We start from the raw sequence: 24165 nt of genomic DNA on the forward strand, positions 1-24165 counted from the left end.
TCCTGTAACAAAAACGTTGAGCCCAGCTGTTCCTGTCCTCGACATCTGTTTAATATAATAGGGGAACGACAGGAGCTATAAAGACTCTTGAGGATGTTTTATCACATTTATTCTGCGATAAACTCATGTCCTACATACTGAAATCTGCTAGGATGTGTTTTGCAAAATAATGTACATACTGTAGTGCGACGACGCTACTGAGTCGAAATGTTCAGTGACGGTAAAACAGTACTACAGTATTACCATGGTTTTGGTGACCACACTTAACCAATATATTTTCTTAAGACATAAGCCAAAATGTTACTTAATGTGGGTTAATATAATTAATTTTGGTTTTATTTTACCATAAACAAAAGCTGCTACAATGTGATAATAGAAATTTCACTTTTGAAGAATGTTATTAGCTACGGTTTAATTTAATAAATAAATAAGGACCTTTTTAAAATAAGCATCATGTTTTCTTTTATGTACTAAATAAAAACAGAACATTTAATAAAACTCACAATAATTTCTACAGTTAGTAAAGCTAGCCAGTATTTGACACCAAAGTCAAACCAAAATTGTTCATTTTAATTTTTTTCTGAGTGTTATTTGCTTTATATTATGCCATTTTAAAGGCTCCTAATTTTGTTTACATGCGCCTAAGGTCAAAAAACACTTTAATTTTCTCATAATATACATTGTAAAATCAGCTCTTTTCTCACAGTGTCTGAAACAGTTTAATAAAGGATTCGGTCTCTCTAAATCCCCCCTTTCCGAGAGCCTACTCTGCTCTGATTGGTCAGATGGCCCAGTCTGTTGTGATTGGTCGACCGTTTACAGCGTGTGTTGGAAACCAAATGCCAATTAGCATATCTGAATTTTAGCTCTTCTTCAGCACTCGATACACAGTGATTCGAACAGTAAAGATGGCGTCTGTTTTACCGTATCAATTTCCGCCCGACTCTCATCCTTTAGAAATGCAACAAAGTGGATTCGCAAAGCTGAAAACAGCGTCTTCTCGACATTTTGACAACACAAACCCCCAAAATGTACTTTAAATAAACAACATGGTCTTTTCTCTTGTCTCTTCACTTATCTTTTTACAGTCTTTTCAGTGTAATGCCATGGATTTCCCAGAAATCATTCTGTCAGAGAGTACAATGTACAATGGTACTTCCAACAATAACGGATTATTAACAAACAATATATTCGAGCATTAAATGAGCAGATAATAAAAGCTGTGCTTGTGTAAAAATGAAGTGACTGATCATATAATCAATGACTGTTGCAAAACTCTCTGAATGTGCGATCAATCAGCGTTTGCTCTCCACACATGACGTAAAGTAATGACGTTAAAGTAATGACATTATCGGCCACCTCTTCAAATCAATGACGTCAATGTGAATTGAACACATGCACACTTTTTGCTTTGGGCTAGTTTCCATACAGCTGGTTTATCATCTAGTTCCGGTATTGAATCGGTTTTCAATCAATCTGTATTGAAGATTTAATAAGGACAAAATAGGGGCGACATACTAAGCACAACTATATCCGGTGTCATAAAAAGGGCTGATTCACTACAGCAAAACTGAATCTCGAACTGCACATGAATGAAATGAGTTCAGTTTAAAAACATAAAAACATTCCTGCATCTGTCTGGTTTCTGAAAGCATGCATACCAGACGTCTAACAGAAGTACAGTGCCACTGAAAACATCATTCCACTAAGCCACTTTTATGTTTGTTCATCACCTGCCTTTGGGCATTTCATCCATTTTGAGTCACACTGACTCGTATGTTTGTGCCGATCAGAATTTGCTAAATAATCTGTCTAGAACTATGATGCAACAAAGTGGCTTTGATTTAGGTTTGGTTCTCTTGGTCCGGATTAAAAGAGAAAATGATTTACAATTGGCATGTTTTGTTTGATTAAAACAAACTCTGGTGTGATTGCTCTGTTAGTGCAGTTCATTTGAGTAAGTGTGAACGCTACCATCTGAACCCTGGTGCACACCAAACAAGTGGGCCGAGACCCACCTTTCCAAATGAACTCTGGCTCGGTTTGACTGAAATATGAACCAAAGACATCTAACATCGTGACTTAACAAGATGTGTTCGGTTCAGGCTTCGGCAATGACGTCTTCCTGCAGGAGATGTGTTTGTTTGCATTGCATTTCTGACTCCTTTACACATTTTATAAGCTCTACTTGAGTTCTCAGCTGGTAAAAATACCATCATATGTACGATGAACGAACGCATTTAGTCCATAACACAGCATTGTTTTGGATGTTCGGTAAGTTCCGTCATAAAATATACGTCATAAAAGCCATTTTTTTGTTTTGCATCTTAGAAATGACAGTGTGAATGCTAAGCAAACCAGGATTTCTATTTTGATGCGCATCAAAAGAAACTAAAAATGTGAACGCACCCTAAGTTCTGGTAAGCATAGTGTTCACACTGTCATTTTTAACACCAAACCTAAAAATACTAAAGAAAAATTATGTATATTTTGTGACTTAACTTACTGAACATCCAAAACAATGCTGTGTGATGGACTAAATGCGCTCGCTGTATGTGCATACAAACTCGTGAAGAGCTTATAAATGTGTAAAGGAGTCAAAAAAGCACTAGAAAACAAATGAAGATCTGCTGCAAAGAAGATGACTGCACTTAGGGGTGGGCGATTTCCCGATAGAGTAATTTTGTGTTATTTTATCTCATTTCTGTTATTAAAAATAAGAAAGAATAAGCAAATTACAAGCAATAAGACAAATACAATACAACAAAAAATGTGAATTTTCAGGTGCTACGTTTATTTAACGTAGTACAGAAATTTAATAATCAAATAAGCAAATGCATTGTGTCTTCACTGTATAAATTAAATATAAATGTATTCTTATTAAAGCTAAAAAACAGTTATTCAGTCATCTTCTCTTTTGTTTGATTCACGTTAATGACACAGAGCAGCAGCAGCAGATTTATTAGGCTGCTGTCACTTTAAGACCAAATGCACGGATCCAATATACTGATACACATCCGGTTTACACCCAACTGTTTACTTTCACTTGAGACTTAATCAGCTGTGTTTGCATGAATCCTCCACACGATGAGCATTTTGACATAACTGCGAGTGTATTTGACCATTCAAGCGCAAAAAGACATGAAAGAGAACTAAATTTGCGATCGCATGCTGAGAGACAGGTCGCATCTTGTGACATCACATCCTGTTTTTGGTACGTTTAGATGTCTTTGGTTCATATTTCAGTTGAACCGCAACAGAGTCTCGGTCTCGGTCCACTTGTTTGCTGCGCACCAGGGTTCGGATGGCATTGTTTATACTTATTTCAGATGAACAGAGCAATCGGAGCAGAGTTCGTTTTATTCAAACCAAACATGCCATGTGTACGTTGGATAGTGAGTATCTTAGTTTATTAATCATATTAAATATTTTCTGGAACAATAAAGCAATGAAATTCAACACCCTACGCCATCTCACAACATGAATGTCCATGCATAATAATTTCAAAACTGACTGATGTAGTATACTTTAATGCAACCAAAAGCTAGTGTATTTACTTTTAAGGAGGAGGGAATATCTGATATCTGTCTAAATTGGTGGATTGCAACCCACCAGTTGGGAAGCACTGACCTGAGACAAGCCAGGCATCAATTTAACCGGCCTCATTTCAAGCTACAAGGCTAGTCTAATGAAACCTGCTGTGTAATGTAGGCCAACTCACCCATATCTGCAGTTTGATTCTCTTGTCGTTCTTGTAGACGGTTTTGACTTTGAAATCGATGCCCACCGTGCTCACAAACGCTGACGTGAAGGAGTCGTCAGCGTACCGGAAGAGAAACGACGTCTTTCCTACACTGCTGTTGCCGATGATCAGCAGTTTGAACATGTAATCGAAGTTCTGGTCAGATCCTTCTTTCTGTGCCGCAGCCATCTGGAACGAGAAAAGACACTTTGAACAAACCGCTGCAGCAACACAAACGTGCACTAACAAATCTACAACATGCGTTTATTATGGGGCTCTATTTTACAGTAGTTAGTGGACACCAATCAAAAAACAAATAAACAAATCAAGATTTTGAAGCGTATAGAACTATGACATTTATTAACAACGAAATTTGGATTAAAATGGAGTCGCTTGATAATACTGTTATTTTATTACTTTTTGTTTTTTACCACAATAATATTCATTAGAAAACAACAATATAAACACGAATAATGATAATATAATGTATGTTTTTTGTACTCTAAAAAAAAATTTCGTAATAAAAATATTACAAAATTCTATGCATTTTTCACTTAAATAATTGGATGTTATGTAATTATGTAAACACCGTAAACACACTGTGTAGAGGTTGACCGATTATCGGTGCCGATATTAAGCATTTTTATGGTTATCGGTACCTGTCATTTTTTTAAAAACTGATTTGCCGATAAAATAATTTAATTTTCAAATGTGCTATTTGGCTCTGATGCCAGTTTTACTAAATTTTTACAGAATGCTGCTGGGTGCTCACTGCACTTTTAATGTTATAATTATAATTATTATTAATATTATTATTAACAGTTCAGAGAATTAAAGATATGTTTAAAAGCCTTTAATGAATGTTTTTGTAAGAGCCCTTGTTATTCTTAATTTTGACATTCATTTTAATTTTTACACCAGACATATATATATATATATATATATATATATATATATATATATATATATATATATATATATATATATATACCGATAATGTCGATATTTATATATATATATATATTGATTTCTGAACTTGGAGTGGTCTCTTAATTTTTTCCATAGCTGTATATATATATATATATATAGATTATCAGCATTTTCAGTATCGTCATCAGCCGATATCAGCATTATCAGGCTGATGCTGATACAGATAATGCTGATATTTTGGAGTGATATATATATATATATATATATATATATATATATATATATATATATATATATATATATATATATATATATATATATATATATATATATTGATAACGCCGATATTTCGGGCTGATAATGCCGATATCGGGCTGATAACGATACCGATAATGCTGATATTTTGGAGTGAGATATATATATATTAATCTATATATTTATATTCTTTCTATATATATATATATATATATATATATATATATATATATATATATATATATATATATATATATATATATATATATATTGATAACACCGATATTTTGGGATGATAATGCCGATATCGGGCTGATAACGATACCGATAATGGCAATATTTTGAAGTCACTTCAAAATATCGGCATTATCGGTATCGGCATCAGCCCTGAAAAACACATATCGGTCGACCCGTAACCCTGTGAGCATTTTAGTGTTTGGAAATATTCTAGATCCGATATTAAAGTTTTAATTTTTTCCCCCTTCTAAACATTTTTTTTTTTTTTTTTTTTTTTTTTGTATATGGTTAAAAGGGGTATTATAAAAGACAGATTTGATGTACGGTTTAAGGAAACTTGTGAAAAGTACAGGCCTAGTGTGATTATTTCTCTAAATTATACATCCAAACCAAACTAAATACAGTAAAACATATAAATATCACATTTTATGTGTTGACATCAATCTAATTTGGAGCTTGTCATTGGCTGAAAGAACCCTAGAAAGCCATCCATCCTCAAACACCATCTCAAAAATACAGTCAAGCTGACAATCATTTAATTAAGATAATGATTAATGTACAGTAAGGAAGCGATTTAAAGATATAAAACGCTTTAGTACAGGAATATTCCCCCCAACCCCCACATTACAGAGGGTTAGGGTGTGTTTCCACCAATAACCATATGCATTTTATTCACCCTTATGTTCATAACGACGTTTTTAATGATGTTATTAATAAGGTTAACAATCAATCGTGACATATTTCGCCTTATCTTCATTTATACAATTCGGAAATGATAGGCGGAACTGTAATTATAATGAAGTAACTTAATATTATAAAGCCACGCATGGCAATAAAAGCTTTAAAAAAGCAAGCACACACCTGCATGGATCCGTCCTGACGCATCCTACCGAAGCCCGAAGATTTTGGCACGATAATTCAGTCGCTTCCCGGTGATGCTCGAATCACTCCGTGTCCTCTGAGCATCAGCATCAGCCGCCAGAGAGAGAGCGCGCACTGACGCTCCGCTGTGCGCGCTCCCGGCCATTCTGACGTCACTCAGTCGCGCTTGCTGCTGGGAGTTGTAGTTTTCCCCAAAGAACAATTCGATTGTTAAAAAATAAAATCCTTAAGAGACATTTTCGATGTAAATGAGTAAAATAATAGCATGTTAACAATTTACACCCTCACAATAAATAAATAAATAAATAAATAAGTTATGTTTGCGGTAGCAGATGTTGTAAAATAGCAAACCTCTCCAATAACCACGCACCTTATGAAAATGAACCATGGTTTTACTACAGATAAAACCAAAATAAAACATGGTTATTGTAGTTAAACCATGGTAACCACAAAATAAACATGGTTTTGCTAAAATAACCATAGTTTAACCATGGTATTTGTAGTAAAACTGTGGTTATACAAATTGATAATTAAAAAAAAAACATATAGTTATTACACTTTTAATATAATAAATCTGTTTAATTTTCATTTGACTCAAGTATCCAACATTTTTAAATCAACAATAATATACAAGCGAAATAATAACGTATTTATAAAGTACTTAAATCATATTTAACTTTAAAGTTTGTCTGATAACTTTCCTAATAATGAAATATTTACCGGAAGTCCAGAGGGCAGATCGATAAGATCGATAATCTCATTGGCTGTAGCTCCTGTCAATCATTTTAATCTCGAACGGCCTGAAACCGCTGTCGGAAGTAGGTAAGGCAGTACACATCTTTAAAACATCTTTTAAGTTAAAACGGCCCATTTTAGTGTTTTAAACATTAATATTTTAATGTAGCTCAATATTGCAGTGGCTTTCAGAGTCTGTCAACCGTATCGATTGAGACTGAGGCGTGTAACGCTGACAGGACGTGTTTCAGTGTGTTCACTGCGGTATTTACAGCATTTACAGTCGTTTAAAAATGCACAGACGGCTCGTTCACCGTGTCGAACACACGTCACGTTTGTTTAGTTACAGTGTATCATTTGACACTTGAGACAGGCGCGCGTGCACGACCCGCATGTTCCATTTTCACCGGATTGTTGCAGAAGCGCGACCTCTATTGGCCGCTCATGTGTAAGTGTTAAATATCATCTCAATAAATCAATCAACCGATATTTTATTCAATTGTTTTTGTTTGTTTGTTTGTTTTAGCTAGAGAAAATCAAATGAAAGTATATTTAACTCATGTACAAAATAATATGTTGTACAAGCTCAAAAATACTAGTTAAAATGAAGTTACAGAAAAAGCAAAAAAAAAAAATGGATGATATAAATATACAGAAAAATTAAGTAATATGTATAAATAGGGTTTAATGTTCGATATAGTTTCAAGAAGTGAGATCTAATTACATGTTGTTTTTGTATTGTTTATAGTATTTATTAACATTTAAAATTAACTTATTTTTATATTTTTATTATTAGTTTTGGGTTTTTTATTGTTTTTGCAGTAGCTTTAGTAATTTTATAGGCTAATTCAACTTAAAATTATATTATTTAATTATATATAATTTTTGTTTTTCATGTAATATTTATATTGAATTTTATTTAAGCTTAATTTCGACATTACAGTTAACAATAACAACACTGCAAAGATATTTGAATATATAATATATATCCAGCAATTTTATATACATCTTAATTGCTGTAATTATATTATATAGATTTTGCATTCTTCTGTTTTTTATTTTTTGCTATTTATAAAATAAAGTTAAATTATCACTATATCTTAATTGCTGAAATTATATTGTATTATATCATACTATATCATATCATAGATTGGTCATTCTTTTATATATATATATATATATATATATATATATATATATATATATATATATATATATATATATAATTTATTTATTTATTTATTTTGCTATTTATAAGATGTACATAAAGTTGCTAAAATTAAATCATCACTATAATATCTTCATTTCTGATATATTATATTATAGATTGGTCATTCTTCTATATATATATATATATATATATATATATATATATATATATATATATATATATATATATATATATATATATATATATATATATATATATATATATATATATAGATATATATATCGAGAGATATATATATATATATTTATATTTATTTTATGCTATTTATAAGATGTACATAAAGTTGCTGAAATTTAAATATTGTATTATATCATATTATATCATATTATATTATATCATCATATTATATTATATTATATTATAGATTGGTCATTCTTCTATATATTTTTTTATTATTTTTTATTTTGCTATTTATAAGATGTACAAAGTTGCTAAAATTAAATATTGTAATATATTATATCATATCATATTATATTATAGATTGGGAAATTATATTTTATATATATCATTCTTCTATATATAATATATATATTTTATTATAATTTTTTTTGCTATTTATAAAATGTACATAAAGTTGCTGAAACTAAATTATCACTATAATATCTTAATTACTGAAATTATATATTATATTATTATTATTATTATATAATCTATAGATTGGCCATTCTTCTAAACCATTTTTTTTATTTATTTTTTTGCTATTTATAAGATGTGCACAAAGTTGTTAAAATTAGTATTTATAGTATCACGGTCCCAATTTTAAATTTTGTTGTTTGACTGTGATTCCAGGATGTATTAGAATAATCCTGTTATCTTAATACTAATTTCCATCCTATGATTAATAATTTGAACAATAAAGTTTAAACGACAACAACAAACATGTTTGCCCTAATATGCTGGACCATGATGATGTTTGGCAGATCAGCGGGTCTGTTATCGTCAGTATGGAGGACTGTATCGAGGTCATCCTGGAGCAGCGCAGCTGGTTCAGTCGTCACTGCAGTCACAACGTCACCCTGCTGATCGGATCGGCCTTCGCTGGAGTCTACGGACTCTGGGCCGCGTTCTGCATGCCTGGACTGAGGGTCCCTTTCAGACTAAAGGTGCTTCGACTGTCCACACATTTCTCTCTCTAATAGAGAGACGCTAAGGAAGCTGAAAAGGTCTGGTCTGATGTTCTCAGGTGCCATTTTTACCTTCAACAAAAGAACTAACTGCAAATGTTATCAAGCTTCTAGATGGACGCAAAGGCCGTCTGGCTGACCTGGGATCAGGCGACGGACGTTTGGTGAGTCTCGCTGACTTTTTAATGAAGATAAAATGTCAGCTCGCACTAGATGAACGTGCAACATCTCATGAATTAAAAATGCAGGTTTTTGCAGCCTCGTCTGTGGGATTTCAGTGCACAGGGTTTGAAATAAACTCCATGTTGTTGGCCTATTCGAGGAGTAAAGCATGGTGGCGTGGCAATGATATTCGTTTTATCAAGAAAGACTTCTGGAAGGTAAAGTTAATGCATAAATATTTCATTAAGTCAAATATATTAAGATACGGTACAGATTTCCTTACTGTAGCTCTTTTATATTCCAGACTGACCTGTCCAAATACAGGAACGTGACCGTGTTTCTGGCTCCTGCAGTGGTATGTTGCTGGATCGCCATGTGGGGGCGCTATAGGATCATGTCATGTATTTTATGTCTATTTGTAGTGGCAAAGTCCCTTTCAAAGAAAGTCTGTTCATATTTGCAACGCCTCCGGGCAGCCAAGACCAAGTCCTATCTATTTAAATGGGAAAATCCTGAAATCTCAAAAACTGCTTGCCGAACTCACAATTAAATGACATATTTCACATCAGTAACAAAATCTGACACGATGAACCAAAGACTATAGAATAAGACATTCTTAAAGGGACTTTGCATCAACTGTCCCATAAATGTTTATTATGCTCAAATGGCGTTAAAAATATTATTTTTTTATGCTAGACGATGCATAAAATATCATAACCAACAAATATAAATTTTATAGCATTTTTAGGTTAATTTTGAATCATTTTTAGTTCAAGAAGCATTAATTATGTTAAGAGAAACTGACATTAACAACCAAAATGATTAAATGCTATTGCATTAGTTGTAAAGTGTTACCAAACCATCTTAGCATGAGGGTTGAAGATGTTTAATGGTGATTTATAATATATTTGTTGATGTGGCAGATGGGGGTTCTGGAAGAGAAGTTGTTAAAGGAGCTTCCTGAGGATGCCAGAGTCATTGTGTGTCGTTTCCCTTTTCCTCGCTGGCCTCACAGCTGCACTGCTGGATCTGGACTGAACCAGGTCTGGGCTTATGATGTTCACACTGCTAGAGAATCATCCAGAACTTCTCCTCACCAGCGACAGGCCTGAACAGCTACTGCTCTCGCTTCTCAAATGTGACAAATAAGCCACATGCAATCAGAATATTCACCCTCTTATGGTCAGTGGTCCTGTGTGACTGCAGAACAATTCATTTCTGAAGCTTTTTACAGAGTATTGGATGTGTGATGTTTAATAAATTGTTGCAATGTTTTCAGTCATTTCTTGCCTTTTATTGGACATAAATTGGACATATTCTAAAAGACCACTAGTGAAAATACTTCTTACATTACAATTTTTATATATGTGTGTGTGTGTGTGTGTGTATTTTTACAACAAAAAATCTATTTATGCCATATTAAAGACTAATTACTTTTACCCCAAATGCTAAATACTTGTAATTTTACAATTTTAAACAAAATGGGTTTTGCCCATTCGTAAGCAAGAATGTTTTACTAATTTAAAATGCAATAAAATTAAGTATGCTCACTTATTCTTTTATATATTTTAATATGTACAGGTCAGAATAAATATGTTGTTTCCATTCTTACATAAATATGTGTTAGACTGAATGACAATGAAACATTATTTCACCCACATTTTGACATTTTATTCTCCCAAAACTTATTTGAAACCTTAAAAGTAAACGATTTACTTGCATGTAATGTGCTTTCTGCGTATATAAAATCATTTTTGTACATTTTTATTATTGCGGACATCTAAATGTCTTTGACCCATATATATATCAGAAGTTTATATATATATAAATAAAATATTTTATATATATATATATATATATATATATATATATATATATATATATATATATAATATATAATAATTATATAATATTATATTATATAACTTCTGAATTTATTTCAGACAGTTGCCAAGTCAAACTTCCTCACTTTAATTTAGTTAAACTTGAAAATAACTAAATTAAAACTGAAATAAAATTATATGCACATAAAACAAATCCTAATAAAAAGGACATTTTATTTCAGCTATTTCAAAATGTATAATTTATTTTAACCCAAAAATAGCTAAAATAAAATTTTTATTTCAATTTTAGTTGAGCTATTTTCAAGTTAAAAATAAGTAAATGATACATTTTAAAAAAAAAAAAAAAATCTTAATAAAATTATTTTATTTAGATATTTCAAATTTTCTCATTTTTATTTAAACTTGAAAATAACTAACACTAAAATAAGAATTAATAAAAAAAATTATACAGACAAAAAAAAAAAAAAAACTAAAACTTTAGCTAAAAATGGAAAGTATAAAAATAACCCCCCCCCCCCCCCCCCCCAAAAAAAAAAAAATTTATTAAAAAGCTTTTTCAGGTTGTAACAAAAAAAGCGATCGCAGATTTCTCTCTGACGCAGACTTTTGCACCCCACTTTATGTCTGTCACATTAATATTCAGGAAAGCAGCATGTTATGCAAATGTTATCTTACATTAACGATGCTTATTGGGATGGTTATTGGTTTATTCATTAAATTATATATACATAAACATCTTATCTTCATGTGTTTCATAATCTCCCTCACATTCACCCTGCATGATGAGCAATAAGGTCTGTCATATTTACATACATGTTATCACCATATTACCCTCAATTGAGCAAAATTATAGCTGTTGGTTGTAAAAGCTTATTTGTTTTTATGCAATTTCCCTGAGATCACGAGCTCCTCACTCTTCCACACAGTCTTTACACTCTGCTGCAGTCTCTGATGAATAATTCATGAGACATGTGGTCACTTAAAAAAGGAAGGGTCTATATATTTTTTTACATTTGACAACTGGAATATGGTTTCAATTTGATACTGTTTTGTGTTTCATTAAGCAGCCTGCGCTGTGAATCTGCGTTGTTTGCATGCAATGAATATAAATGTTTACCTGTTGAATTTAACTATAAATAACTGAGTTCAGCATGTAAACAATTTATACTTCAGGACTCGAAAACCAGCCTTCTCAGAACAGCATCAACACACTCCCACTCTTTCTAAAGACCTTTTCAAATGTGTTGTATGAAATGTGTCACCTTAATTTGACTGAGAACTGATGGCTGTTTAATTGAATAAAGAAAGTTGAGAGTATAAATAGAGAATAAAGAGAGTTGTTATAAAGATGAATGCATGCTGTTTGCATTACACATACAGTTTGCATTAGCCATGCCACTATTTAGATAAGCAAAACAACCCATACTTTATTGGTATGATTTAGAGTTTAAATATCATATTACAGCTATGTAGGTTAAATGCTTGAACCCATACTTTTATGATAAACCTGTTGACTGTATGTCAGTATCAGGAGGGTGTCAGTATGAGTCATGCATGCACCACACATCTAAATCCGTAGTAAAACTAGTATAAAGCCACCACATGGTGGCGCTAGAGATCTTTACTGTGACATACAGTCTCTAAATCATGTCCATGCAAGTCCTGCTTTTGATACAAAACATATTGAATATTTGGACAGATTGAATGTCATAATAATATATGCGTTAAAAATCAGAAAACACAGAAAAATAAAAAAAAGTGTTTTTGTTACAAACTTTCAATTTTGAACACAAAATAATAATAAATTAAAATCTATATTTAGTTACATTTTACATTTTTATTCCAATTTAAAGTTATACATTTCGTTTAAATGTAATAAAATATTTCAATATGTCAAAGCGCAAATCATAACATTTTGATTTGAGACGCGCGTGTCCATTCCAGCGCTCTCAGTGAACGCGCGTGACGCGCCCGTGGAAATAAACTAAGGGGGCGGAGCGACCGCGCGCGTGTATAAGAGTGAAGCTCTGTGATGACTCTTCCCAGTCGGGACTCGAGCATGGACATACTCAGGACTATAACTCACCACCACCACCATCACCATCACCATCATCAGCCTGTGAATAACGGCAAGATGTGTGAACACACACACCACAGAGCCACTGAGAGCAGACGAGGGAAAGTAGAGGATAATAATGCTCATGCCACGCAAGAAATGTCACGCATCATCACGGATTCATCCACTGGGAAATGTTACTGTAGAGGAAAAGTTTTGGGCAAGGTAAATGTTTTGCATTTGACTTATTAAAAAAGTGCTATGGTAATCATACAGTACCATGATATACAAAAGTACTTTGAAAGTGCATCATGTTTGATTATTTGCTTAATTCTATAAACTGATAAGATTAGTTATGCATTATGCATGCAAGTATAAACTGATAAAATTAGTTATGCATTATGCATGCAAGTATTTGTACCAATTGAATACATTGATATGTAATGCTCTAGTTTGTCATTGTCTTATAATGCATCCTTTCTCTCTCTCTCTCTCTCTCTCTCTGTTGCAGGGCGGTTTTGCCAAATGCTATGAATTTACAGATCTAAGCACAGGCAAAATGTATGCAGCCAAAATCATTCCACACACGCGCGTTTCCAAACCTCACCAAAGGGAAAAGGTAACTTGCTGTCCTGTTGTCACGTATTTGCTGCTGGCTGCAAATGGCTTATTAAGTTTGCAACCGTTTGATTGACAGATCGACAGAGAAATCGAATTGCACAGAGCCCTGCATCACAAACACATCGTTCACTTCTACCACCATTTCGAGGACAAAGATAATATCTACATCCTGCTCGAATACTGCAGCAGACGGGTGAGTACTATTGACATCCTTCTTCAAGGTCTTGTTGGAAATATTGTTGGACTGGTGTATTTATTTTTGTTGTTCTTCAGTCACTAGCACATATTCTCAAGGCTCGAAAGGTGCTGACAGAACCAGAGGTTCGGTACTACCTCAGACAGATCGTCTCGGGGTTAAAGTATCTCCACGAGCAAGAAATTCTGCACAGAGACCTTAAACTAGGTGAGTGCCTAGAGCATGCATTCAATCTCAAATAATACATAAACCCCCTTGAACCTTCGTAATCCGATTCTGTTGCTTTTCCCAGGTAACTTTTTCATCAATGAGTCAATGGAGCTCAAGGTTGGAGACTTCGGTCTGGCTGCAAAGCTGGAGCCGGTCGAGAACCGTAGAAGAACAATATGCGGGACACCTAACTACCTGTCGCCTGAAGTCCTCAACAAGCAAGGGCACGGCTGTGAATCTGACGTCTGGGCCCTCGGATGTGTGATGTAAGTAAACCACTTGAAAATTAACTGGGGCTCGGAGCAAAATTAATAAAAATGCCCCCAAAATACATGATATTGGGGAAAAAAATGTCCCTGTATGAGTTAGTTCATTCCAGAATTAAAATTTCCTGATAATTTACTTACCCCCATCCTTGTCATCCAAGATGTTTATGTCTTTCTTTCTTCATGTTACCTCCTCCTGTTCGAACCACCCGCTCTAAGCAGGACTCGAACCCGGGTCGCTCTAACAAAGAGACTAAAGACTGTAGTCTCTAACGTCAGTTGCTAGAGTCCGATGTGATTATGTAATGTGTGGCGCATCGCAGAGCTAGTGTAAGATGAGCATTTGTGGTCAAAAACTAGTGCATTTCAAATTTAAATTATTTTATCGGCAAATTGGTTTTGAAAATGACTACCGATAACCATAATTTTTTTTTAATATCAGCGCCAATAATTTAAAAAAAGTGTATTTCAGGGCCGATGCTGATTATTACAGATCAACTAGACAGATAACCGATATTTTGAACCGATATACATACATATATATTTATATTTGGTGTAAAAATTACAATTTATGTACAAAAAATTAAGAATAACAAGGGTTCTGACAAAAACTTGCTTTAAATGCTGATTCGACAGGTATCTGCATCAGAGTCAAATAGCGCATTTCAAAATTCAATTATTTATTCGGAAAATCGGTTTTGAAAATGACCGATAACCATAAAAAAAAATTATATTTGCACCGATAATTTTTTTTAAAAATAGTGTTTTTCAGGGCTGATGCCGATTATTACAGATCAACTAGACAGATAACCGATTTTTTGAACCGATATATATATATATTTATATATTTGGTGTAAAAATGAGAATTTATGTACATAAAATTAAGAATGTATTAAATGCTTTAATTGCTTTAAATGCTGATTCGACAGGTGTCTGCATCAGAGTCAAATAGCGCATTTCAAAATTCAATTATTTATTCGGAAAATCGGTTTTGAAAATGACTGATACCGATAACCATAAAAAAATTTATATCGGTGCCGATAATTTAAAAAAAAAAGTGTTTTTCAGGGCTGATGCCGATTATTACAGATCAACTAGACAGATAACCAATATTTTGAACCGATATATATATTTATATATTTGGTGTAAAAATGAGAATTTATATATAAAAAAATTTAAGAATAACAAGGGCTCTGACAAAAACTTGCTTAAATGCTGTTCCGACAGAGGTGGAAATCAGTTTTGAAAATGACCAATACCGAGAACCATAAAAATGCTTAATATCGGGGCCGATAATCAGTCAAACACCTAAATCCTAATAAATAATTCAATGACTCACTAATAAAAACACTCACTTTGTCCATGAATGAATCAACCGTTTTGAATGAACCGTTTGACTGGATGACTCACTCATTAAGACAATTGGCTGCCACCTACTAAGTAATTTCAGTCACATTGCATACAATGTCTTTTTTTCTTAAATTGCAAAGGTCAAGGATGTTTCTCTTGGATTTCATGTAAATCTCATGGATAATTTGTGTCCCAACAGGTATACCATGCTTTTAGGAAGACCTCCGTTTGAGACCACAAACCTTAAAGAAACGTACCGGTGCATTCGGGAAGCGCGATACTCCATGCCGTCGTCTTTGTCGCCCCAGGCCAAGCATCTCATCAGCAGTATGCTCGCCAAAAACCCTGTGGATAGGCCACAACTCGATGATATTCTACGCCACGACTTTTTCTGCCAGGTGTGTGTCTCTTTGTGCGAACGAAACATCTTCAATCAGATGCAATTCAGTGTATTCAAGTATTCAGTGGCTTTGAGCTTGTGTTTTCCCCCTCTCATATCAGGGTTTCACTCCAGACAGACTGTCTGCTAACTGCTGCCACGCAGCCCCAGACCTTCACCACACCAGCCCTGCCAAGAGCTTCTTCAAGAAAGCTGCAGCCGCCCTGTTTGGTGGAAAGAAGGACAAAGCAAAGTACTTGGAGACTCAAAGTAAGCGCTTTCAACCCTAGTTTACAGCAAACCATTTGTGGATTACCCAAATTACATAATTAGACTGATAAACTCGCGTGCTTCTTGTAGATAAACCAACCAAGGAAGAGGAAGATATAAACAAACTATGCCTTGACCTTCGGAAAACGTCAGTCAGCCCCCAACCCTGCAGACAAACCCTTGAGGTGAGCTCCTTCGTCCTCATCCTTCTCATCGATGTGCAGAAAGTTTAAGATTGTAACCTAACCCCACATTCCTTCCTACATTTCCCACAGGACACTAAGCCCTCCATCACAACTGCTGGAAAAGCAGCTGTCCCGGCGGCAAAGGACTCCAGCAGCAAGCAGCACATTAGAGACAGCATTCGAATGATAGTGCGGGGAACTCTAGGGAGCTGCAGTAGCAGCAGCGAATGTAAGAGACTGCACTTTCAGATCAGTGAGGATGTTAATGGATGTTTCAGAGCCGTATCTAATGGGTTTTGGTGCTTTTTGTGTCCGCAGGTCTTGAGGACAGCACAATGGGAAGCGTTGCGGACACCGTCGCCCGAGTGCTGAGAGGCTGTCTGGAGAACATGCCGGAAGGTGCGTATCAGAGGATCTAACATGATCTGATTCACAAATGCAAAGTCACTTTTAATAACCCGTTCTTAATAATAAATGTGTTTAAGAATAATACATATTGTAAGATAAAAAAATAGTGTCAAAAGGGTTCTCACTTTTAATAACCTATTTTTAATCTCTCATTTACAGCTAATAATATTCCAAAGGAGAGCATGAACAGCAGCTTCCAGTGGGTGACTAAGTGGGTGGACTATTCCAACAAATACGGCTTTGGCTACCAGTTGTCAGATCACACAGTTGGCGTTCTCTTCAACAATGGCACTCACATGAGCCTGCTGTCAGACAAAAAGTACGTTGACGATCTCAAATGTCTTTGTAGCTCGTTTGTTGATCAAAATCATGAAGACTAACAGGTCTTTCTGTCCTCCAGGACGGTGCATTACTATGCAGAGCTGGGACAATGTTCGGTCTTCCCCACTACCGAAGCCCCAGAGCAGTTTGTCGGTCAGGTCACCATCTTAAAATACTTCGCCCACTACATGGAGGAGAATCTGATGGATGTAAGTGTCCTCTCTTGGTGGAAATGGGTTGCATTGGAAGTCTATCGATAATAAGCATCAGGTTTTCTGATTATTGTTTGCTGTTCTTCAACAGGGAGGTGATTTACCCAACTTAACTGATGCAGGCAAACCCAGATTGTACCTTCTTCAGTGGCTCAAATCTGACCGAGCACTCATGATGCTCTTCAACGATGGCACTTTCCAGGTAAAACGTCACATTTGCTCTGCTAGAATGCAAAAACATCTACATAACATTGACTTGGATTCTAAACACTCACTTTGTCCATGAATGAATCAACCGTTTTGAATGAATCGTTTGACTGGATGACTCACTCATTAAGACAATTTGCTGCCACCTACTAAGTAACACGTTCTAACACGTTCTATTCCCACAGGTCAACTTCTACCACGATCACACCAAGATCATCCTGTGCAATCAGAGCGAAGAATATCTATTGACGTACATCAACGAGGACCGCGTGTCCACCACGCTGCGGCTCAGCACCCTGCTCGTGTCTGGATGCTCGGCGGACCTTCGCAGCCGCATGGACTATGCATTGAACATGCTGTTGCAGAGATGCAACTGAACGATACGAGCGCACGAAGACTGGGATACTTTGAAAAGACCAGAATGTGGAGTACTTATGGTTGGACGGGAGAGTGTTGAAGATGGGAGGAGATGCATTGGATTATGAGTTTTACAAATGGACTGAACTGAGCTGGGCTGGAACCAGAGACGATCATGAAATCAAGACAATTATATCTCAATTAGGTGTTTATCTTTTTTTAAATGCAGAAATCTTGCTTTGTTGAAGCCAAACGGAGATGTTAACTCTTTCCCTGCCAGTGTTTACTACAAAAGTTGCCAACCAGCGCCTCTGCTGTTGAATGATTGATGATCACGTTGCACTCTAAAAAATGCGAGGTTGTTTCAACTTATGTTTGGGCCAAATATGGACAAGCCCAACCGTTGGGTTAAATTTAAAGTGCACCTATAATGCCCCTCTTACAAGATGTAATATAAGTCTCTGGTGTCTCCAGAATGTGTCTGTGAAGTTTCAGCTCAAAATCTTTCATTATCGCTTGTCAAATTTGCCCCTATTTGGGTGTGAGCAAAAACACGCCGTTTTTGTGTGTGTCCCTTTAAATGCAAATGAGCTGTCTTCTGGAAAGGGGGCGGAGCTTTAACAGCTCAACAACAACAAAGCTGGAGAATCTCACGCAGCCAAAATGTAAAAAGCGATTTCTGTAAAAGAAAATATCTCCCTTTGCATTGAACTTTAAGCATTGTAACTTTGCAGATGCACAAACAGCAACATTACACACTAACTAAAGTTTAAAAAATGAAATCATAATCAAGGACCCCTTTAAACCAATGGTTGGGTTTGTTCATATCTGACCCAAACATGTGTTAAAATAACCCCACATTTTTTAGAGTGTACTTCTCCTTCTGTTTTATGCCGATCATCTTCTTCGATTGTTTTTGGATTTGGAGATGCTGTACTATTTCAGAAGGCGTGTAACAGCGCCCCCTACAGTATAACAGTAAAACCTAGTTTGCCGGAAAAACTCGTCAATGGCGGGGAAAGAGTTAACTTTGAGGAAAGGAGGCTTTAGCAAGGCAGGGTGTTTGGATGTAGCTCTCTTGAGAGCAGATTTCGTTTAACTGTGAAAACATTCCTGCGTAAGGACACGGGCTCCAGAGTGAAATGATCCGATGCTGTAGTTCTGTGTGGCCGGTTCCTCCTATCTGTGCGTCGCTGTTCCGGAAGGCAGGAAGAACCGGCTGCATTTCACTGTGCGCACGCTCTGCAATGCCATGGACATAACTTATTACCAGACAGACCCACTATTTATTTATTTAATAAAGATGACCTTAGAATTATGTCAGTGTTCATGAGTGATGTTTCAAGAACACACGTTATTTAATTGTTCGCTTTGTCCTTTTGCGTTAATCTCCCATGGCATCATGGGAGTTGAGATGAACTCATTATGCAAGGCCAGTGGCAAAACCACAATCGGCGTTTGTCTTGTCTTGATGTTTGTATAAAGATTAAAGATGAATAATATTGTGGAGGTGTTGTATTTTGTTTCTTTTTTGAAGCACAATTACCCCAATTGTCCCTGCGTCTGAGTGCCAAAGCAGTCTATTATGTAAACCTCCAGGGTGAAGCCACTTCAAAAACACACATTATGCTTACAAAAGGGAAGAAAAACATGAAAAGAGTGTTGTTTTCACCGCCTACTTGTCATTGACTTGATTTTGTTCTCTATAATGCATTGCTTAAAAATACTTGATCTGATTGATGAATTGCTTTACTATATTATTTGCATTTCATTATTTGCAGTCGGAACAGACCTGTGGCACATTTTTAGGTCACAACCCAAAGAAATAATGAAGCTTTACACCTTTACTATGACAAACACCAATTTTGTAAGTCTTTTGATCATGCACTAATTAACTCGGTTGTTATAATTAGTCATAATTTAAGGATAAATAGGGTACACTAAAGATGAATGAATGGCTCATAGAAGGTTTCCAGAATTAATTGAACACCTGCAGGATAGACACAGCTGGCTCACAATATCTTTTTATATACTTTCGTTCTTTAAGTATGATGGAAAACCAAAGATACCCGGATCTGAGAAGAATCTTAAAGGGTTAGTTCACCCAAAAATAAAAAAAATGACATTTATTACTCACCTTCATGCCGTTCCACACCCGCATAGGGAGCAATGACATTTCCTCTCTCAAGATCCAGTAATGTACTAAAAACATATTTAAATCAGTTCATGTGAGTACAGTGCTTCAATATTAATATTATAAAGTGCCGAGAATAAAACAAAAATAACAAAATAACGACTTATAAAGTGATGGCCGATTTCAAAACACTGAGTCTCATGATAGTAACAACATCAATCAATTTAAATACCATGGTATATGACCATGGTTAATATAGTAGGCTATACCATCACCAAACTAGCTGTTTCAAAGTTAAAGAAACTTTTATTCATCTTGGAATAACAGAGGCCCCATGGCAACCATCTATGGTGCAAATGCATTTTTATTTACAGAAGGAAGTATAGGAAGAAATGAAAAAGAAGAAGAGAAAGGGAGGACATTTGGGCCTTTATGTCACACAGTCAAGATTCAGCTTTCGTTTTTTTCATCTTTGTATCGAGCCAGCTGGTTTGTTGTCTCTCTTGGCCTTGACGAGGAAAGATTCGAGGAACAGAGACGCGTTTGTTGTCCAAGATCAGTATAGCCTCACAGTTGGCTGCCTGGAGTTTCTTTCTAGCATCATCTGTCACTTTGAAATGTAGGCCATTTTGTCTTCTCTGAGTCAATGCCAGATTACTTAATAGGCTGAATTCACAAACTAACACTTTTACAGTTACATAACACGTACATAGCCACTGATAATGACCATAACAATTATCTTTTTAGCTTTTATACAGGCCTTCAGCACACATGACTGGATCTCTGAGTAATAAAGTAATAAAATAAAAGTAATGTAATAAAATTCATATTTTAAAATGTGATTAATAATAATAATAATAATAATACATTAAAATAATAATGTTTATAAATGATTTGAATAATAATAATATATATTAGTGTTTTTATTTATTATTATCATAAGTAATATAATATAATATAATAAATATAATAAATATAATATAATATAATATAATATAATATAATATAATATAATATAATATAATATAATATAATATAATATAAGATTAGTAAATGATGCTTCAACATTGTAAGAAAAGGGACAAAATGTACTTGTTTTGGCATTTTTAAGACAAAAATTAAATAATTAATATAATATAATATAATATAATTAATATAATATTATATAATATAATATAATATAATTAATATAATATAATATAATATAATATAATATAATATAATATAATATAATATAATATAATATAATATACTATAATATAATATAATATAATATAATATAATATAATATAATATAATATAATAATATATGATGCTTCAGCATTGTAAAGAAAAGGACAAAACTTTTTGGCATTTTTAAGACAAAAATAATATAATATAATATAATATAATATAATATAATATAATATAATATAATATAATATAATAAATATAATATAATATAATATAATAAATATAATATAATATAATATAATATAATATAATATAATATAATATAATATAATTAATATAATATAATATAATATAATATAATATAATATAATATAATATAATATAATATAATATAATATAATAGTCACGTTCACGCAAGAGAAGATGAAGATATTTAGAAACTATTAGAAACTAAAAAATATATATAAATCCTTTCTTCAGGCTTACTAAACGTACAAAAAAAAAAAGACAAAAATGCTTAGAAAAACTGGCTAAATGTCTTGGCATCAAAACTGTGAGTATAGTGGGCAAATCCGTAAAGTATCAGACAGCATTCCTATAATGAAAATGTTCTGTGCTAATTATCTTAATGAAGTTCCTCTTAAGTGCCGCTGATACAATTAGATATAATCTCTGGAATTGTTTGCACAATTACATCCTTAGGTGTGGACAATGGATGCACAAATGGTAGATTACAATAAGTGGTTATGAGCTTTTGCTTATGGCATGTTTTCCACAATGTCATCACAAACCTCAAATATTACAAACACAATGTTACTACATTGTGTTTGTGTGGTTCATGACTTTCATTCCAGCATGAAGTCAACATATATTTCAGTCTGAGGGATCTAAGCCACTTTACACCATAAACATGAAGTACAATAATATCTGTGTATGCATAAATTTAATAATAATCCATTCAGTTCATTATGCATGTCACAGGAAACTGCTTTTCCATGTTATTTCTCAAGACATGGCAAACAACATATGAAGATAATGAATCACGCCCGATTATTTAACATCCATCTGCTGGCAACTCCAACATCCTTCATATCCGTGTGTCCAACTGCCCTACATTACACGGACACATCACACATTTGCCCCAGTTTCCATGTACTGTGATCGTCCATGTCTGAATCTGTTGAGAACATGTCAGCTCGCAACGGATTCTGATTTATCTGTCTTGAATGGAACCACATGCAGAGCTGAGTTGCTTTTAGGGATAATGCATGGCGTGTCTAACCAACAGGCTTCAATTCAGAGAAATTTGATTCAGTATAAATTCAGCTATAATGACAGGAGTCAGAGGGTTTCATTAAGAGATCTCATATCACATTACCTCAAAATCACATGAGCAATCACACAGTCTCACAGTTTTTTATTTGAATGCAGCTTCTTAAGGCTGATGCAGTTTCTAAGTCAAATTTCACCACAAAATATCTAAAGAAAAAAATCAAGAATTTATATTTTGCATAAAAAACAAAGCCTCTTTTACAATGCGTTTTTCTATTCCAATGTGCTGCTTTTCCTTTGTTCCATCATGCTAGATGGACGTGTATGACCGTAACGCTGCCATGTGTCCACCAAAGCGTTTTTTCTAGTGGTTAGCATACTTTTCCAGTTGTTTTCAATGGGAACATCATGTTTTTTAAACATATGGAGCATCTTTTTCACGCTCAAGCGCTCTGTTGTTTACCGGTCGACTCAAGTTGAAGAATCTTTGAGTAAAACGCTGCGCTCATCACTGTCACTTTGTGCCATTCAATCACAGTGGAGGAGGGGCAGGACAAATACAACACCGACCAAATGCCACATTCTGCCTGTACAACAAGCATATACTTTACACTGTATCTACATTTTTATATAGAAACAGTACAGAAACAAACTATCTGTGAAATGGGATAATAGTATCACATCCGCAGGTTGTTCCGTCTGACCCAGGATAAACTACCCAAACACTGGGTTATTACGTCTGACCCAGGATAAACTACCCAAACACTGGGTTATTACGTCTGACCCAGGATAAACTACCCAAACACTGGGTTATTACGTCTGACCCAGGATAAACTACCAAAACACTGGGTTATTACGTCTGACCCAGGATAAACTACCCAAACACTGGGTTATTACGTCTGACCCAGGATAAACTACCAAAACACTGGGTGATTATGTCTGACCTAGGATAAACTACCCAAACACTGGGTTGTTACATATGACCCAAGGTCTCAGTAACACAAAATCTACCCAAACACTGGGTTATTACGTCTGACCCAGGATAAACTACCCAAACACTGGGTTGTTACATCTGACCCAAGGTCTCAGTAACACAAAATCTACCCAAACACTGGGTTATTACGCCTGACCCAGGATAAACTACCCAAACACTGGGTTATTACGTCTGACCCAGGATAAACTACCCAAACACTGGGTTATTACGTCTGACCCAGGATAAACTACCAAAACACTGGGTTATTACGTCTGATCCAGGATAAACTACCAAAACACTGGGTGATTATGTCTGACCCAGGATAAACTACCCAAACACTGGGTTGTTACATCTGACCCAAGGTCTCAGTAACACAAAATCTACCCAAACACTGGGTTATTACGTCTGACCCAGGATAAACTACCCAAACACT

At 34.5% G+C, this 24165-nt stretch overlaps 3 protein-coding genes across 7 annotated transcripts in view; 2 read left to right on the forward strand and 1 right to left on the reverse strand.

Annotated features, from left to right (window-relative positions):
• LOC137028487 (ras-related protein Rab-3C-like) overlaps nucleotides 1-6905 on the reverse strand; it is a 33526-nt gene extending 26621 nt beyond the window's left edge. Inside the window, exons 1-3 of the mRNA XM_067397328.1 lie at nucleotides 6767-6905; nucleotides 6026-6218; nucleotides 3722-3931 (exon numbers count right to left, since the gene is read on the reverse strand). Of these exons, the coding sequence (XP_067253429.1) occupies nucleotides 3722-3931; nucleotides 6026-6049 (234 nt within the window). The 5' untranslated portion in view covers nucleotides 6050-6218; nucleotides 6767-6905. The remainder of the gene's footprint in view (nucleotides 1-3721; nucleotides 3932-6025; nucleotides 6219-6766) is intronic.
• LOC137028486 (ATP synthase subunit C lysine N-methyltransferase-like) lies at nucleotides 6847-10587 on the forward strand. 5 transcript variants are annotated; one of them, XM_067397326.1, is made up of 5 exons: nucleotides 6847-6868; nucleotides 8933-9115; nucleotides 9196-9516; nucleotides 9603-9653; nucleotides 10222-10587. In XM_067397326.1, exons 2-5 carry the CDS (start codon nucleotides 8957-8959, stop codon nucleotides 10408-10410), a joined length of 720 nt encoding a protein of 239 aa, XP_067253427.1. In that variant the 5' UTR covers nucleotides 6847-6868; nucleotides 8933-8956; the 3' UTR covers nucleotides 10411-10587. The 5 variants fall into 5 exon arrangements, with proteins under 5 accessions (XP_067253427.1, XP_067253426.1, XP_067253428.1 ...); XM_067397325.1 differs by lacking the exon at nucleotides 6847-6868 and adding an exon at nucleotides 7099-7229; XM_067397327.1 differs by lacking the exon at nucleotides 6847-6868 and having other exon boundaries at nucleotides 8817-9115; nucleotides 9196-9300; nucleotides 9385-9516.
• A 2610-nt stretch (nucleotides 10588-13197) lies between these two features.
• On the forward strand, nucleotides 13198-19700 carry plk2a (polo-like kinase 2a (Drosophila)). The gene is made up of 14 exons (XM_067398948.1): nucleotides 13198-13423; nucleotides 13710-13817; nucleotides 13896-14012; nucleotides 14093-14222; nucleotides 14308-14491; nucleotides 16041-16239; nucleotides 16343-16490; nucleotides 16581-16675; nucleotides 16766-16904; nucleotides 16994-17074; nucleotides 17243-17402; nucleotides 17484-17613; nucleotides 17708-17818; nucleotides 18009-19700. The coding sequence occupies exons 1-14, from the start codon at nucleotides 13202-13204 to the stop codon at nucleotides 18198-18200; spliced, it is 2016 nt and encodes a 671-aa protein (XP_067255049.1). The 5' UTR covers nucleotides 13198-13201; the 3' UTR covers nucleotides 18201-19700.
• The last annotated feature ends 4465 nt before the right edge of the window (nucleotides 19701-24165 follow it).

The sequence above is a fragment of the Chanodichthys erythropterus genome, chromosome 10, assembly GCF_024489055.1.
Source record: "Chanodichthys erythropterus isolate Z2021 chromosome 10, ASM2448905v1, whole genome shotgun sequence".
In the NCBI taxonomy this organism is placed as follows: Eukaryota; Metazoa; Chordata; class Actinopteri; order Cypriniformes; family Xenocyprididae; genus Chanodichthys; species Chanodichthys erythropterus.

What these genes read in the sequence shown, in the direction of transcription:
- LOC137028486 (XM_067397323.1), top strand. Translation starts at nt 8,906, where the DNA reads ATGCTGGACCATGATGATGTTTGGCAGATCAGCGGGTCTGTTATCGTC. An exon ending in GGGTCCCTTTCAGACTAAAG is followed by an intron (nt 9,116 to 9,195) that starts GTGCTTCGACTG and finishes TGATGTTCTCAG; the next exon opens with GTGCCATTTTTACCTTCAAC. An exon ending in TCAAGAAAGACTTCTGGAAG is followed by an intron (nt 9,517 to 9,602) that starts GTAAAGTTAATG and finishes TTTATATTCCAG; the next exon opens with ACTGACCTGTCCAAATACAG.
- plk2a (XM_067398948.1), top strand. Translation starts at nt 13,202, where the DNA reads ATGGACATACTCAGGACTATAACTCACCACCACCACCATCACCATCAC. An exon ending in TCTGGAGAACATGCCGGAAG is followed by an intron (nt 17,075 to 17,242) that starts GTGCGTATCAGA and finishes TCTCATTTACAG; the next exon opens with CTAATAATATTCCAAAGGAG. An exon ending in TCAACGATGGCACTTTCCAG is followed by an intron (nt 17,819 to 18,008) that starts GTAAAACGTCAC and finishes CTATTCCCACAG; the next exon opens with GTCAACTTCTACCACGATCA.